Source organism: Sceloporus occidentalis, unplaced genomic scaffold, assembly GCF_023333645.1.
Source record: "Sceloporus occidentalis isolate IW3139 unplaced genomic scaffold, rSceOcc1.0.p SCAF_4, whole genome shotgun sequence".
NCBI classification, from domain to species: domain Eukaryota; kingdom Metazoa; phylum Chordata; class Lepidosauria; order Squamata; family Phrynosomatidae; genus Sceloporus; species Sceloporus occidentalis.
The window spans coordinates 124141617-124159891 of record NW_028316984.1 but is presented as its reverse complement, the minus strand read 5'-3'; the positions used below and the strand labels follow the sequence as shown (position 1 = coordinate 124159891).

Genomic DNA, 18275 nt, shown 5'->3' with positions numbered 1-18275 from the left:
AAAATCTGAATTGCACAACATTTGGAAGCCCAATCCTCATCAGTATGAAAAAGACTGATGGCACAAAAATGTTTTTATTTGCTGCCGAAAGGAGAACAGGAATGGGGCTATCCTAGCCTCTCTAGAGAGGGAGTTCCAAAGTTTGGGAGCAGCCACCAAGAATGCCCTCTCCCTTGTTTTTACCAAATGAGCCTGAGAGGGTGGTGGGATAGAGAAGGATCTCTTCAGATAATCTTAGAGTTCTACTGGGCTCATAAAAGGAGACATAGGGGCTATACAGATCAGCAAGAACAGTGGCGTCAGGGTGGAATGGTGACTGCCAGCCACCCACCCCGCTTTGCCCCCAAGCGGCATCACACTGCCCGCCAAACCAGATGGCAGGCGACATCACGACATTTCTGCGGTGCAGTGTTTACACTGTGCCAAAGAAATGCAGAAGAATTGCTGCAGTGGTGGCAAGGGAGTCTTTTTTCTGCCCCCAAAAGGAGTGCCATTTTGCCGCTTCTTTTGGGCTGCAAAAATGCCAGATCAGGGCTGTGGCGTGTAGTTGTGACAGCCCCATTCGGGCAAGCAAAGGAGGGGAGCAGAATCGCTCCTTTAGGGCCATCTGTGTTCAGCCATGGTCCTTCAAATTTCTATTTCTACAATTCTATGATTCTATTAAATAACCTGATACCCAGGCTGGATAGGGCTTACATCTTAGAGAAACCATATGCTATTAGTTCTAAAGGAAATCCAATGGCTGCCACCTTATTTCTAGTCTAAATGTAAAGTGCTATATGACATTTTAAAGTCCTAAATGGCCTGGGGCCTTGATAGCTAAAGGACAGTCTCTCCCTGGACACTGAGAAGAGTTGAAATGAGTCTTGTCTGATTCCCACCAGTGGACGAAATACACTATGTAGAGATGAAGGAAAAGGCCTTCTGTGCTGCTCTGCCATCCACCCTGATGTAGAATGGTCTCTATTTGGAGACTCAACTGGAGGCAATGGTAATGTCATTTAACCACCAAACCCTAAGCCTTTAGGATCTAAGGCAGTGGCTTCAATCTGTACAAGTACTTGGTAGCTGATTTGTTTTATAAATTTTCTTTTATGTATTTTAGACCAAGTTAAATAGTTTTAAACTGCTTTATTTTAAATTGCTCTTTTGTCTTCACAATACTCCCATGTCTTATGAGATAGGATGGAATATAAATATTTTAATATATATAAAACATAAGTAAATCTATATATTTTTAAAGGACTAAAAATCATAACACTGTTTCTGAGCCTGCTCTTTGAACTGAAAAAAGAGAGCCTCTGAGGCTCAATATCACCACTAAGCTGCAGCCTGCTACTGAATGCTATGTTGTTAAACTTATGCAAATGTGCATTAATATTTTGAATCTCTTTAATAAGAATTCTTAGTTTAAGTCACTGTGTTTGTGTGTTTTTAAAGCTGTAAGAATGCCACATGGTGTATTCCAGCAGAAAAGCTTTTGTATGCATGGAGGAAGCATAGGGAACTGAAGGCTTTTGTGCAAGAGAGAAGTGACCCAGTGAGAAAGAGGGACCTAGTGAGGAGATGGGAGAGCAATGAATGCAGAAGTCACCCCTTGAGGCAGCCATGTTACATGTCGCCAGTGAAAGACAAACGGAAAGCCATTTACCTACATTCAGCCAAATACAACTGAGAACCCCCAAGGGACTCACTGTCATAAAACACACTTTCCATAAAATAATAATGAATATGTTGTTGGAAGTCTGCACACTTTGGGATTATTAAAATTGTGAGAACACCAAGAAAAAAGGAGCAGAAGAGTCCAGTTTTGCAAGCCAAGAAAATAGCAGTGATATATTTACATTTCCTTGACTCAAATGTGCACACTGCATGACAGTAGTTATTTACTAACATAAAAGACATAACATCTAAGAAAAAGGCTGTAGTATCAATAGTATCTTCAAAAGAAGTAAATACTTAAGTCAAGTGCCATTTAAGACAGTTTATTTTGTGGTACCTGAGTGGATTTTTCATCAAAGTGCCAACCAGACACAGAACATGTAAAAGTGAGGATGTCAGTTTGTTGAAACTATCAGAACTACTTAGAAGAGATGTTGTGACAATCCTTCCTTTCTTGTAAGATGAAGACTAGTGTACAACTTACCTGATCTTCATTTTGCAAACTATGCATATAATCAAAGCTGTAACATAAATTTCCACAATGGGAAATCAACAATATGCAAGTAATGAACATCTGGCCAATAAGCTGAATGTGGGAGGCTCAGGTAATGCAGAACAGCATAAAACATTTCTGAGAACATGTAGCTACTTAGAAAGAAATGATGAAGAACAGCCGGATGGTGTAAGTAAGTTCATTCCAAGAAGTTTGCAATCACAAACATATGATTACAATTAAATCAAATCAAAATTACAGACACAACAGGGACAGGATTATTATCTCTGGTGATAGGGTAACACTGATGTCATAAATACAAAGAAGGTGGTATTAACCAGAGAGGCTTCTTATAAAATCAGTGATCATCATTGATTTAGGATACTCACAAAGACTTCTGAGGCATCGAGAAATTTCAAGCAGGGAGAGGACATGATAGCTAGGCCACAAGCAATATTTCCCTCTCAACAACAACTATACAGTTGCCCCTCCTTTCTCACAGACTTGAGGTCCATGGTCTTGAATATTCACAGAGGGGCAATCTCCGTTATTTTCAATGTGGCACACCCCTGTGGCCCACACCCATTCAAGCCTATGGGACTTGAATACAGGCGAGTTTCCGTTTTCGCAGTGGGGTCAGGAACGGATCCCCCATGAAAACAGAGGACCGTTCTTATGATTAGCAATCAGAAAGCTTAACATACATCCAGGGGAGTATAAGGTAACTATTTTATCTAATTCATTTAACTGAATTATGCTCCTAATCAGAGAAACTAGCTGATCATGCCAAACCTCAACTATGTACATTTTGATAATGAATAAGTCTGTTATTTTCCCATATTTTAACTGGGCCCCAGATCATCATTTTAAAGTTTTTAGCCCCTTTTGAAGAAAGCAATAATACAGCATAGTTCTGAAGTTTGCAATCCATGATCAGCCATTCTTCATTGATTGGAAGAACAGGAACTCAGTAACAGAGTGCATGCATTGCTTACAAAATACCCCAGGATCAATCTCCAGCACCACCACATGGGGAGGGGGAGAGAAGACTTGTCTAAAATGCTGGAGAACCAATGCTGCATGGATTAACACACTAAACACCACATAGTTTCATTTTCCAAACATTCATTCTGAGCTCCACCAATTAGAAGGTTGTCTCTTTATTTCAATGACAAGGGTTCAAAACAAACTGTAGAAATTATCTAGTTTGAGACCGCTTTACCTGCCCTGGTCCAGGAAATTCTGGGAACTGTACTTTTGTGAGGCATTTAGCCTTCTCTGTCAGAGAGCACTGGTGCCACAATAAACTACAATTCCCAGGATTCTCTAGCACTGAGCCAGGACGGCTAAAGCGGTCTCAAACTGGATTATTTCTGCAGTGTGTTTTGGACCTAAATCTTAAATTTGGATTTGGTAGGAAACCTACTCAGGCTCCTCAATAAACCTGTTCTAGATAGAGTTAACTATTCATTAACTGATAGATGAGAAATAGCTAGGCCTGTCCTCCCACTGTTAGTTTGTTCACATGAAGAGTTGCAGGACTGAAGTAGAGAATCTCCTGTAGCCATCAAGGGTCTTCACATGATTGTAAAGCCTGATTTCCCAGGGTTCTGGCTTTTGTGAAGATCTTCCATGGATAGAGGAGGCTCTCTTCTTCAGACTTGTTAGTTTTTCATATGGAGCAAACCAATGATGGACAGCATAGACCTAGCGTGCTCCTCACCTTCCATGTTTAGTTAACTGTCCATTCATTCAGTTTCTCTCTTACAGAGAATGAAGTGTATATGGATTTTAGAATTTAGGTGTACAATGTAAGCCCATATTAGAAAGATAATTAGCAGAACTTACCAAGAGCTGACTGAACAAACTACAAAAAATATTTGTTTCTATGTTACTGAGGGTTATGAAAACAAAATATTTGCAGCCATATTACCTAGGGCTATGGATCAATGCCACTCTCCTGCAGCTTTGAAACTTACCTGATACTCCGAAAAGGATCAAAAAATTGGCTTCTAAGGCCCAAAACAGATGGGCAGGAAACAGCAGCTTTGAGGGCAGGGCACTTATAAGAAGCACTCCTCAAAAGTGGCTGGAAGCCATGTGGAGAATGCTCCAACCCAGAAAAGCCAACACAAAAATGAGTGTCGAAAAGCCACTCCTGATGGCAGTCAGGTTCAGGACTGTGGCTGCAGCTCACTTCAGAAGAGGGCTCATGTGGTCAGCACATTCCTGGTGCGACTGTAGCTGGCACAGTATTGGCTTGACCCTTTTGGCCCGTCTGCATTACAAAATAATGAGCAATATACTTATGAGAAATGGACAGGTTACGTGTCTTCACTAGTATTCATTTACATCAGTGAACAGAGATACACTTCATGAGTACAAAGTAAATAGCTACTCTATTCTCATTTTGAGAAGTGAACCACAAAGATCAAAAGGGAAAATGTTTCCTGCACTGGATCTGGATTTCTCAGGTGTTGGGTAGAAACCAGGATTTATTTATTTATTTGGTTGATTTTCCAAATATTTTCTGAGATGCAGTGACAGAGGTCTGAGTAACCAAAGTGAGGACTATGAGGAGCTTTTTTCATCCCAGATCCAAACTAGTTATGTGACTCAATGAAAACTTTGTGTCCTAGGCTTCTGACAAAATCACAGTCAACTCTACCAAACGGTGTATTGGGAAAACCAGAGAATTACAAGAATCAATACAGCTTTTCCTTCCACTTAATTTTAAGAAAATCTGCCTTCCAACACTGTAATCAATATCATTTTTGGATATTCCACTTAAAGAAACTGAACTACAGTATATAACTGACTATAAGTCGATCTCATGTCTAACTCCACAGCAAGTTTTGGGGTCAAAACAATGGATTTTCATATGACTCATGCATAAATTGAGAGTAAAATTTATGAGCATGAGCAGGACAGGATGTGCTCTTGCTTTTCACCAGGGGGGTGGTGTCCTTTTTAAATAGAAAAGTACAGTATTTGCACTGACCCGTGGATAAGTCGACCCAGGTATTTTAAATCCATTTTTTGACTAGAATTTCTAGACTTATACATGGGTATATACAATACTCGATATAAATGAATTTAAATATAAGAGTTCTGATAAGAAGGGAAAGTAACATAACATCTGCCTGAAAAGTTCTATACCTATGGCCTCAAGTACTGTGAAGTCGAAGGCTTTCATGGCTAGCATCCATAGTTTTTTGTGGGTTTTTCGGGCTATATGGCCATGTTCTAGAAGAGTTTCTAGAAGAATCTTCAGATGCCAGCCACAGATGATGGCAAAATTTCAGAAACAAACTCTTCTAGAACATGGTCAAATAGCCTGAAAAACCCACAAAAAGCCTCAAGTACTCTTTATTTTACTATCACCATCAGAATATCTAAAGAGCTAAAACTCATGTTCTTTATCTGCATATCTCATCTTTTCACTTTTATCATTCTCCTTTTTTTCTGTTCATAGATTATGTCTTCCCAGAAAGTCAAAAATTTTCCCCAAGAATAATTCAAAAAAGTAAAAGCTATCTAGAAATAATGATGTATAGTACCTGCCTGAACATTCATTTGACTGGCAATATGAAAATTACAAGTATTACAAATGCCAAGTCCATCTCATATGATTAGAGCATGTCTTTCCTCCTACAGAGAAAAATATAAAGCTATGAAAAATAAGACCAACCAGGAAGAGAGGAAGAAGCTGAACAATCCATTCAGCCTGTCATTCTGCATCAAATTCATTGTCAAAATAGTGGAAGTCATACTGATAGACCCCATAAGAATTGCATCAGGCATTGCCCAAATGAATCCCATTTCCCTGCTACAGTAGTAAAGGCCAAAATAGAAAAGAAATGTGGTGAAGACTAACATTAACCTTCTCTCAAAAAAAACAACAAAACAAAACAAAACAAAAACAGTGGAAATTCACAGCCAAAAGAAAAATCAGCCCATTTTTGTATATTTACAAAGATACAAATCACTAAACTGAAAAGAACACATGGTAATTTGAGTTCAGGGTGGAAGAAGGTGCGAAATTCAGTTTTAATCAAGTACCCATATCAGGCAACACCAACTGTCACAGGATGACAGTTAAATCACTAGAGTCAATGACTGGATCCTGGATTACAACTTGAATGCTCTAGAACAGCAATTTGTCAATGTCCCATGAGGGGTAAAATTAGGCTAAGAATTAGGCAACCCTATATATTCATCTGTACAACCCCGGTAGTTTTTAAAATAAAGAATGCAATAGAAAGAACCTATACTAACAGTGATGGTTGAATGGAAATATTGTTTTGTTAAGGAAAATGCAACATGGGATATACAGTGAATGAAATAAAACATGTATGTGAGAGTCAGGATGACTCAGCAGAAGCAAATAGAAGCCACACAGGTGTAAAAGGTAATGGAATTAGCAAGTCCTAAATGCCAAGGACAGAAATGCAAAGTGGATAATTGAGAACACCTGAGAATTGTTAAGTGGTCAAGGCTGAGATGATGAAATCATTAATTGTGGGTTAAACCAAGAGAACCAATGAGAGTGGATGTACACGCCCACTGGGTGGAAACAGACAACAGTGGGTGGTATTATCCAATGACTATAATAATGGCTATGAATCCCAATGTATTTTGTGGGTAGTAGTAGTGGATAGTAGTGAGGAGTATTGGAGTTGTGTTGGAGCTGTATATAGTAGAATAAAGTAGATCTTTTATATAAGACTACTGAGTTGTCTGGTGTCTTGAGTGAAGATACAAGAGCCAGCTGGATCCTGAAGAAGTGTGAAGACTTCTGTGGAAGCAAGAGTGAGAAGGCTTGGAGAGTTTGTCAGGGTCTTCAGCCTATTCTCTGTAACTCTGCTGCTTTAGAGCAAAGCTTTAACCACTGACCAAAACTGGTCAGCGCCGGTGCGTAACAAGGTGGTGAGATTGAGCCAGAGGTGAAGAGCTACAACTCCCATCATCCCTGACATGTTTGACATCCTTCCCAATCTGGTGCCCTCCAGATATTGTCATTTTCAGTTCCTATGAACCCTCAATACTGGGCCTTCATTAGGGCTTAATGGAGAATAGTACTGCACATCTGGCAAGGAACAGTTGATGGCTCATTCAGATTCTGTGACTTCTTTGCATTCTGAGCTTGTGGAAAATATATACGGTCAGCCCTACATATCCACAGATTCATTATATCCATGGATTTAAGTATCCACAGATTGAAAATATGCATATATTTATATTTAATTGGACTTGAACATCCATGGATTTTCGTATCCATGGGGGGGGGGGGGAAGGGGTACTGAAACCAAACCCCAATGGATACCAAGGACCCACCATATATTTTCAAGGAATATGTGGGTTTTTTTTTAGCATATCTCAAACAGGAAGTAAACGTACTGCTTGTCCTCCATGACAAGACTTCAAAACATGATCTAATGACCAACACAGAGAGCTGTGCATCTTCAACCCCAGCATTTCATGCATTGATATTCAGAAGCCATACATGCATCTCCCTAATAACCACAGTACTCATAGTTTCACTTACCCATGTCTGAAAAAAAATATCTCTAGGCAGTTTCTAGGTCTTCCAGTGTGATTCTACAGTATGCTTCTGGTGGAGGTTGACCACAGAGTCATGTTGGAAGATCTAGGAATTGTCTCTCTAGGAATCTGTAGCCTTCCAGCACAGTTCTATGGGAAACTTCACCAGAAGTCATTATTTTCAACAGAGCTCACTATTATCTGCAGTTTCACATTTCTACAGTAACTCCTGGAATGTATCCCTAATGGGCATGGGGGTCATAATGTAACCCCATCTGCAATGGTATTTCCACACACTTTAAACAAAGTAAAGGTAGCTGGTAGGCAAGGGGGAAAGCAAGCAAGTGAGCTTACCTGGTTTCTTCATCTGCACTCTGCAAAAGAAAAGCACACACACATACACAAGCAAAAAAACATATGTTGAGATCAGTAAATGTTGATTTTCATCTTTAGATTATTGTAAGTAATATATAACAGATATGTATTTATTTATTGAATTTATATCCCACCTTTCTCCCAAAATGGAATTCAAGGTGGCTTAAAATAATATTTAAAAGCTCCAGCTAAAACAGTAATTTACAGATGTTAAAAAGACATTAAATCTCAATATTATTAAAATGTTATTAAAGACAGCTAAACAGACTAAAACACATAGAACACATTTAAAACACAGTTTCAATAAAATATTACTTATTTATACAGAGAGAGAGAGAGAGAACATCACTTTATACATATACTACAGCTCCATAATTAAAATTCAAAGGCCTGCCTAAGCAAAAATATCTTCACCTGCTGGCAAAAAAGAGAGCAGAGAGGAGGCCAACTGGACCTCCCATGGAAAGGAGTTCCACAGCCACTGAGAAGACTCTCTTTTGAGTCCTCACCAAGTGCACCTGTGAAGGTGGTGAGACTTAGAGGAAGCCCTCCCTTCACATCTTATCACACTAGTTTTAATAAGGAGATGCATATAAGAAGACAGTCTGGGCCCAAGCCACGTAAGGCCTCAAAGGTCAAAACTAGCACTTTGAATTCTGACTGGCAATGGACCAGTAGCCAATGCAGCTGTTTCTTATAGGAGAGTCACATGATCCTGCCCTGGTCAACAGCCTGGCCACAGAATTTTGGACCTGCTGAATTTTCCTAACAGTTTCCAAACACAGATCCATGTGGAATGTGTTACAGCAGTCCAAATGGGATGTAATCAAGGCATGTGTCACCACAGCCAGATTTGACTTCTCAAGAACTAGTTTTAACAATGCAAATGCACTCCTGGATGCAGTTGAAATGTGGGCATCCAAGCTCAGATCTGAGTCCAAAAGCACACCCAAGCGTAGAAGCTGAGATTTCAGGGGACGTGTAACCCCATCCACCACAGGTTGAATCCCTATTCCCTGATCTTCCTTCTGACTGACCAGAAACACCTCTGTCTTGTCTGGATTAGGTTTCTATTTGTTCACCCTCATCCAGTCTATTACTGACAGCAGGAACTGGTGAAGAAACAGCTATCTTGGAGTGCGGTAGAAAGGAGAGATAAGAGTTGTGTGTCATCACAGCATACTCATAACACCAAGTCCCAAAATTCCAGATAACCTCTCCTAGTGATTTCATGTAAATATTAAACAGCACTGGGGTCAGAATGAAGCCCTAAGGGACACCACAGGATAGTGACCAGGATCTCAAAAGTGCATTCCCCAGCACCACCTTCTGGGGTTGCGCCTTTAAGAGGCCAGAGTCATTGTAAAACAGCGTTCCCCAAGACCTATCTCAGAGAGGTGACCCCAAAGGGTACCATGGTCAGTGAAAGCCTCTGAGAAGTCCAGCAGAAACAACAGGGACACACTGCCCCATCTAGTTCCCTACAGAGGTAATCTGTCTCTGTCCCATAGCCAGGCTTGAAGCCAGACTGAAATGAATCTAGATACATAAAGAGTCTGCTGACTAATGATGAAAGAGAGATTCTGCCCTGTTAACAGAAATCATCATCATTAGATTTAATGCTACAGGCTCTACTTGACCAGAAGAGCACAATGAACAGCTCATTTATTATACTGGACTTGCAGCAGTAATAACAGTATCTCCACAAGGAACGTCTCTAGCCTCGTCAGCTAAGCATACTTTAGTCCTTCACACCAGATTCTCAGGTCATTCCGGCCAGATGGGAATGGCTCAGGATTGCTGCTTGTTGATGATAACATCTTCCCATCCTGCTACCATGCCGACAGTTGACAACACTTATCAGGTGCTTGGGCTGGCAGATGGTATGTAATTGCAAAAGACCCTAATGGTACCTAGCCATTCATATTATGTGTTTGTCTATATGCCATGGTGCTTGAATAATGAATAGCTACAATTCCAAACACATTCATCTGGTTGCACACTGCTTTTGCATAAAGCTTGTAAATGGAAGACAATGCACAGGTGTTAAAATGCTGTGGCAAAGAAAGACGAAAGCCCAGTGCTCACTAGAGTGCCTAACTCTGAGCAGAGCAGTAAAGACATTTTGTATCACATTCTGAGAGAGAGTAAAGGGCACTGCAATAATCAATTCTATGTAAATACCACTGTGGAGTCATGCAAGTAATATTTTCTCTTCTGCATAGAAAAGGGCAACATTAAGAAAGCTCAGAAAGCTGCTTGCTTTGAGTGTCTAATCAGAAGATGCAGAATATAAACTTTGGTTAGTACTGAAATTTAATCAAATTTATTTAACTAGACATAAAACCATTATGTATGACATTATTCGTCAAATACACCTGTTGTCGTCATTGCTTTCTCAGATTATTTACCACTGGTAAACAACTGGTACTTTAAAGGTAACCTTAAATAAGCATTGCATGGACAGCTTGGCAGCATATTGGTAACACAGAGTTTAAGATTCAGTGGTGCTCTGAAAGCATAATGTTCCAGATTTAAACCCTGCTATCTAAAGTTGAAACAATTTCAGATAGCAGGCCTCAGAAAAGACCTTTTCCTCTAGACACCTTGAAGAGCAAATGCCAATCACAGAAGATAACACTGACTAAAGTAAACAAATGATATGGTACTGCAGAAAGTACTGTACAAGATAATTCCATATATTCATAAGATTCAGAGCCAAACATCTCACCAGCATCTCACCTCCTTTATAATAGCCTAAGGTGGCTTACAGACTGCCCAAAAAGGGCCGTCTGCCACCGCCTCCATTTCCGTCGCCGGAAAGCCTCAGCCTCCAAACGGGGAGGCTTCCCGGCGGCGGAAAAAGAAGCCGCAAAAGCGGTTTCTTTTGTCAGGGATGATGGGAGTTGTTGCTCTACACCTCAGGCTGTAACTCACCACCTTGTTAATGAAGCTGAGCTGACCAGCTTTGGCCAGTGGTTATTGCTTTCTCCCAAAGCAGCAGAGTTTTCTGAGAATAGGCTGAAGACCCTGACAATCTTCTCCAAGCCTTCTCACTCTTCTTCTTCAGATGTCTCCAAACACCATCAGGATTCTGCTGGTTCTTGTATCTTCACTCAAGACACCAACACAACTCAGTAGTCTTACATAAAAGATCTACTTTATTCTACTATATAGAGTTACTATCTCTATATGCCTAACAATCCACAATATCTCTACACTCTACCAATACTCCGCAACTACCCACAAGTTACATTAGCAAAACTGGCAATTATTATAGCAAATGTTTGTTACCACCCACTAGACTATTACCACCCAGTAGGTGTGTACATTCACAATGATTGGTTGACTTTTGTTCATCCCATACTCAAGTCCAACCCATGAACATCATCTGATCACCTTGTACATGTAACAAGTCTCAGGTGTTACCAATGTACATTCCTTAATTTTGTCCTTGGCTCCCAAGACTTCTAAATTACACCATCCTTTACACCTGTGTGATTTCTTAATTGTTCATGCTTAGTCATTCTGACTTTCACATACATATTTTATTTCTATAACTGCATGTCCCATGTTGCATTTCCTTGACATCTTTTTGCGTCGCGCTTGCGACGCACGAGTGCACAAATGGCACACTCGTGATGTTGCAAGTGCAGGGGGACGTGCGGATGCTAAGCATCCGGCACGTAAAAATGGCGGCACCCATGTGTATAGGGTGCCGTCATTTTTACGCCCCCATCACGTGCTAGGGGTAAGGCCAGTATGGACACTAGGTCCTCGGCCAACCCCTAGCACGTGACGGGGGTGTATTAAAGGCCCGTCTAGAACGGGCCTAAGTTTGGAAAATACAGACTTTAGAACATAGTGCTGGAACAGTACTATTTCTGTCTCTAATTTCTTTCATGAAAATTCATCATTGAGATTAGAAATGAGGCACATACTCAGCAGAATGGCAACCATGTTATTTCAAGGTCGAAAGTGTATTTACATGGCTGATCCTCAATAATTAAGAATTTACTGCATTCAGAAGTACATTCAATATTATATTTAACACAAGTTGTTTCCATCCCTATCTATTATTGCTTGAATTGCAGTTCTGTTTAAATTAATTCTTCTATTTATTGGTTCTAGCACTACACCTATGGCACAGCAACTTTGACACTCACTATTTCTTGTATTTTTTAAGACGAAAAGGCATACTGCCTCACACAATTCATGATTAGCTTATGGAATTCACTACAACAAGACATTGTAGCAGGGATGGCCAAATGCAGAAGACCTAGAGGCCACCTGCCCTATTTTCAACCATCACCCTTGGACAACCATGGGCTGCACCCACTCTTCTTCATAAAACCACTAGTGACTAAAAGGTTATGTCTACATGTTTTTGTAAATAAATAAGGTGCGTGGTGATATGTTTACTAAGAGAACAGCATCCCTGGAAGCTTCTGAGGGTGCAATTCTCTATTCTTTGTCACAAAGTTGCAAGGGGAGGCCCTTACAGTCTAATGGGGCTCAGTACTGTCTCCTATGCTTTTAAACACCTACATGAAGCCTCTGGGGGAAATCATCCAGAGTTTTGGAGTTGAGGGCCATCAGGATGCTGATGATACCTAGCTCTATCTTACTTTTGTAATTGATGTCAAGGTGGCTGTGGAGGTTCTTCATCATGGCCTGGCTGCGGGCGAATAAACAGGCTTAATCTAGACAGGTTCTGTTGCTCAATAGGACAGCAAACTTGAAGATGGGGTTACAAACTGCTCTGGATGGGGTTGCTTCCTCTCTGCAAGCCTGAGGTTGCTCTTGGATCCCTGGAAAGCCATTTGGCTGCTTTGGCCATGAGTCGCTTTGCCCAACTGTGTTTGGTGCGGTAGCTATCACCTTTACTAGGGAAGACCAAGCTGATCACAGTGGTGAGTAGACAACTACAGTGGGCCCTCCACATTCACTGGGTTTAGGGGCACAGGACCCCCATGAATGTGCAAAACCCACATTCTAAGACTGTTTTAAGAGGCAGCAGTTTTGTCTAGTTGTGTGTGTATGATTATGATTGTGATTCTGTGAAAAAGACATCAAAGAAATGAAATTTCATTGAATGGAATATATAGGAATTCCATTTAAAAACAAACAATGAGAATGTTTTTTCCTGTATTGTGTTTCCTCTTTTTCTCTTCAAGATGGTGTAACGTTGCCCCACCACCTCACAATTCTTTCCTTCTTTGTGACCCAACACCCCTTCGGGTTTTTAAAGGTCAGTAGTGTGGATGGATGTTAAATCACAGGCCAAGTGGATAGTTAAACAATAATAAAAGTTTATTTTAACACAGAATAGGCAAAGGTAACTTTGACATGAAGTTGTTACTATATCTTCTTTTGTTACACACATATATATATAAATCTGGTTTTAACTTTCTAATAACTCAGCCACACAGGCTATACTATCACTCAAGAAATTGGGTAACCCAAACCCCTCTTTCTGAGTCTGGCTACACTGAGTCTCTCCTCTCTAGACTCTCCAGAACTAATATTGTCCCTCTCTGGACCTAACAGACCCTTCCTTGGTCTATTATCAAAATACTGTTCCCTCAGTCTCTAATCCTATCTTCCCCACTGAACTCCATCTTCATCCCTCAGGATTCCAAACCCTAACTGACTCAACCCAACTGCCAAGCGGAATGTTCAAACTCCTCAGCCAGCACCCAATTGGCTAGTGGATCTCTGGCTTCTGACTGGCTGGTTTTTAAGTCAGTTCGTCACACACTCCCCCCTTTAATAAGTTCATTCACACTCATAACCAAACGGTTATATGGGCCAAGGAACTCTCAGTTATAAATTATACTTACCCATTATATATAACATTATACAAACAATAAGTAAACATCGTCACTATATACATATATATTTCACTTATATACATTATCATATCAACCTGTTTACAAACCTTGTCTCTTTTCTTTTACCCCTCTTCAAATTGTCTAGAGAGACCATCAGCCACTACATTTTCCTTACCCTTGACATAGTGAATAGCAAAGTCAAAGTCCTGTAACATAAGACTCCATCGTAATAACTTGCTGTTATTTCCCCGTGTCCGATTTAACCAACAATAGGGAGAGTGATCTGTTCTGATCACGAACTTTCTTCTCCACAAATATGGCTTAAGTTTATTTACAGCCCACACTATAGCCAAACATTTTTTTTTTAATTGTGGCTAAGTGTCTTTCTCCAGGTAGGAATTTCTTACTTATATATAAGATCGGATGGATCTGACCCTCTTCCCCTTCTTGGCTTAACACAGCACCCAGACCAACATTAGAGGCATCCGTAGTAACTATGAAAGCCTTGGTGTAATCCGGAGCCATCAGAACCGGAGCCGTGGTCATCAGGCGTTTTAATTCAGTGAATTCACATTTTTCTGACCAGAGAACTTTAGCAGGGTTATCCTTTTTGGTTAAATCGGATAATGGGCTGGCAATACTGCTAAAATTTGGAATGAACTTCCTATAGTATCTTGCCAATCCCAGGAATGACCACACACCTTTTTTTGAAGTAGGGACGGGCCAGTTATCTATGGCTTCTACTTTAGAAGTTTCGGCCTTGATGGTCCCATCACCCACAATTCCACCTGAACATTAGGAGGAACTTCCTGACAGTAAGGGCTGTTCGACAATGGAATGCACTCCCTCGGAGGGTGATAGAGTCTCCTTCCTTGGAGGTCTTTAAACAGAGGCTGGATGGCCATCTGTCAGGGATGCTTTGATTTGGATTTCCTGCATGGCAGGGGGTCGGACTGGATGGCCCTAGTGGTCTCTTCCAACTCTACGATTCTATGATTCTATGATTTTCTTTTCCCCCATTCTCCTGTCTCCAACTGGGAATGGCAATCTCATCATTCTCAGTCTCTTTAACCACATATAATACGTATAATACTAGATTTTCTCTCCTGTGATAGGGCTTTAACATATTCACGTGTACAAACTTACATCCCATCTTTTCCCCCAAGTCCACTATATAGTTTATGTCATTGATTTTCTCTGTCACTTGAAATGGACCGGACCAGGCATATTGTAGTTTGTTTCCTCTTGTTGTTCGCATAAGTAAAACTTCATCTCCCAGCAGGAACTCTCTGACTCGAGCCTTTTTATCATACCATGACTTCTGTCAACCTTGAGCCGTCTTTACGTTTTCCCCAGCACTTTGTAATGCTTGATTTAGGGGCGTCATCAAGTTTTGGATATAGGATACCACATCTTCTGGCTCTCTTTCGACTGTATTTTCCCACTCGTGTCTAAGGTTTAAAGGTCCTTGTACCTTACGTCCAAACATTAGCTCGAATGGACTGAATCCTAAGCTTTCTTGTGGGACTTCACGATAGGCAAATAATAAATGTTGTAACTTGAGGTCCCAATCTCATGGGTTTTCTGTGGTATATGCTTTAATCATGTTGACCAGTGTCCCATTAAATTTTTCTACTAATCCATTCCCTTGTGGGTGATAAGTTGATGTGGTCAAAGGTTTAACCCCACAGACCTCCCATAGTTTTTGTATCAACTTAGAAGTAAAAGGACTTCCCAAATCTGAGATGATCTCACTAGGAAATCCTAGTCTACCAAAAATGTTTATTAAAAGCGTTGGCCACTGTTAGGGTCTCCATATTTCTCAGAGCCACTGCCTCTGGATATCTTGTAGCATAGTCTATCAGCGTCAGAATGTATCTCTTTCCTCTCTGGGTTGCCTGTGGTAATGGACCCACAATGTCTATGCCTATCCGGTGGCTATACTATCACTCAAGAAATTAGGTAACCCAAACCCCTCTTTCTGAGTCTGGCTACACTGAGTCTCTCCTCTCTAGACTCTCCAGAACTAATATTGTCCCTCTCTGGACCTAACAGACCCTTCCTTGGTCTATTATCAAAATACTGTTCCCTCAGTCTCTAATCCTATCTTCCCCACTGAACTCCATCTTCATCCCTCAGGATTCCAAACCCTAACTGACTCAACCCAACTGCCAAGCGGAATGTTCAAATTCCTCAGCCAGCACCTGATTGGCTAGTGGATCTCTGGCTTCTGATTGGCTGGTTTGTAAGTCAATTCGTCACAGATGGTAATTTCAAAATTTGTCCCTCTGGTGCTCGCACCAATACACTGAGATAGTAAATACAGTACAAATGTGGTTAATGCGTTCGTTCCTCTCTGCATCTACAGACTTCTATATATAGAAGAACAGCCACTTCATTTCCATGTTGTAGAGGAAGTCTCATCTATCATCACTGATGATGTTCTAAGAATCCTCTCTTGGGAACACACTTCAGCATACTCCATACCCTAGTGGCTATGCTAATGTGGTTGGGAGAGCATGGAAGACAGCTGTCCTAGGGTACAAACTGATGTAACATCTGTAAGAAAAAAGGAATTTCCTCCCTTCCTCTGGGAAAGAAGGTAGCAACAGGGAAATTAATTTGGAGAATCTATAGGGTAAATTCAAACAAAAGTAATATGGATAGGAAATTAGATGGGGTAATTGCTCTTAAATCTCTTTAGTTAACCAGGTTGTTTATAAAGTTGCTGCATTGCAACAGCAAATGTAGGTTCAGAAAAAACGGATTTGCATTTTGAGACTCCTAACCATGAATCCACCCATCATATGTCTGCAGCCAATTCACTTGTCTTCACCCAACATTTCCAGTGCCACACATTCAATTTTTGAAGGAATCTGGCTCTCAGGAAAGATTACTAGCACCTTTGCCCTGTTTGTCTCCAGGATCTAATAGAATAATAAAGGAAAATATGATCCTCTTCCCAGACTCCTTGTCATATTTTCTGCATCTAAAAATGAGCCATTTTTTCTCAAAAGTCTTCTATGTGCAGAATTTTTTTTGTGTACATATATAATAAGTAATGCGTTATAAGGCCGAGTTTCTTGTTGTAAGGTTTCTGATTGAGAGAGTGCTGTAGCTTGGACAGTGATGATCAATGGGAATATGTTATTGTGCATGGTTTTAATTTGTTAGTGGCAGGGTATCTGTCAGCACACACAGTAACTGTATATATTCTGTGTGAAGTTAAAGGCTTTCATGGCCAGCATCCATAGTGTTTTGTGGGTTTTTCAGGCTATGTGGCCATGTTCTAGAAGAGTTTATTCCTGATGTCTTGCCAGCATCTGTGCTGGCATCTTCTCAGGAATAAGCTCTTCTAGAACATGGCCATATAGCCCAAAAAACCCACAAAAAACTATGTATGTATTCTGTTATACACAGTAACTCTATAGCCAATGTGTGGCACTTCCGACGTTGTTGGGTCGCATCTCCAGTCATTCTACACCATTAACTAGGCTGGCTAGTTTCAATCCAACATCTGGAGGGCCAGAAATTCCCACAAACAAAACTACTTTTTTTTTCTCTCAACCCTGCCAGGCCTCACTGGTGGGAGTGACTTAGAAGCACAGGCATGTCTCATGGCACCCATTGTTTTCTGAAAGCACCAGCTATCTATGTTTATCATTACATTTCTGTACTGTACCTTTCAAGACACTGAAGAACTTCAGTTTCTTTCAGGCCAAAGATAACCTGAAGAAGGTCAATGTGGAATTATCACTGCATGACTGACTAACAGAGCTCGTGGGCTGCTCAGTATTTCTTTATGTGTCTCTTTAGATCAGGAGTCACCATTCATGTCTTCAAGAGTCTAGAGAACGAGAAATCCTCACACACAATGATCACTACAAGTAATTTGCTTTCTGACAGTAAAAAGATTTCTGTGATCTAAAAAAAGCTCAACAGTGTCACCATCTTTCTGTCAAACATCAACAGTTCCCTTTCCCAAGACAAGTGAATCAAAAGGTACTGAATGGATTTAACCTTTGCTCAAAGCAGAACAAAAACAAAACAGTCACAATTTGAATTCAAGCTCCTTCTTAACCCAGTTTCTTGAAGTTATAATTGGTACAACTTCTAGGAAGTGACTGAAGTTTTTGGTAGGTTAAATTTATTTCTTTGAGAGAAGTGTCAAAAAAGACTCTTAGATGGGAGCAGAACCAAAAACAAACATTTGACTTGCAAACCTATGTTGTGAAAGTGCAGGCTTTCTATGAGAACAAAACAAAACAAACCCCCAGATGATTCTCATAGCAAAAACATACTTTGTCCTTTGTATCTAATTCAGTGGGTACTTTTATTTCATATTATTCTTTAAATAATAAGACAAC

At 40.4% G+C, this 18275-nt stretch overlaps 1 protein-coding gene across 5 annotated transcripts in view; it reads right to left on the bottom strand.

Annotated features, from left to right (window-relative positions):
* LOC149314589 (tripartite motif-containing protein 44-like) overlaps nucleotides 1-18275 on the bottom strand; it is a 161208-nt gene that overhangs the window by 82070 nt on the left and 60863 nt on the right. For 4 of the 5 annotated variants that reach the window (XR_016280939.1, XM_089521437.1, XM_089521436.1 and 1 more), the window contains exon 4: nucleotides 8054-8073. The exons of the other annotated variant lie outside the window; for it this stretch is intronic. Coding sequence is in view for 3 of the 4 variants with exons in the window: in XM_089521437.1 (XP_089377563.1) it covers nucleotides 8054-8073 (20 nt within the window). In the remaining variant the exon portion in view is untranslated. The remainder of the gene's footprint in view (nucleotides 1-8053; nucleotides 8074-18275) is intronic. 5 annotated transcript variants of the gene reach the window in all.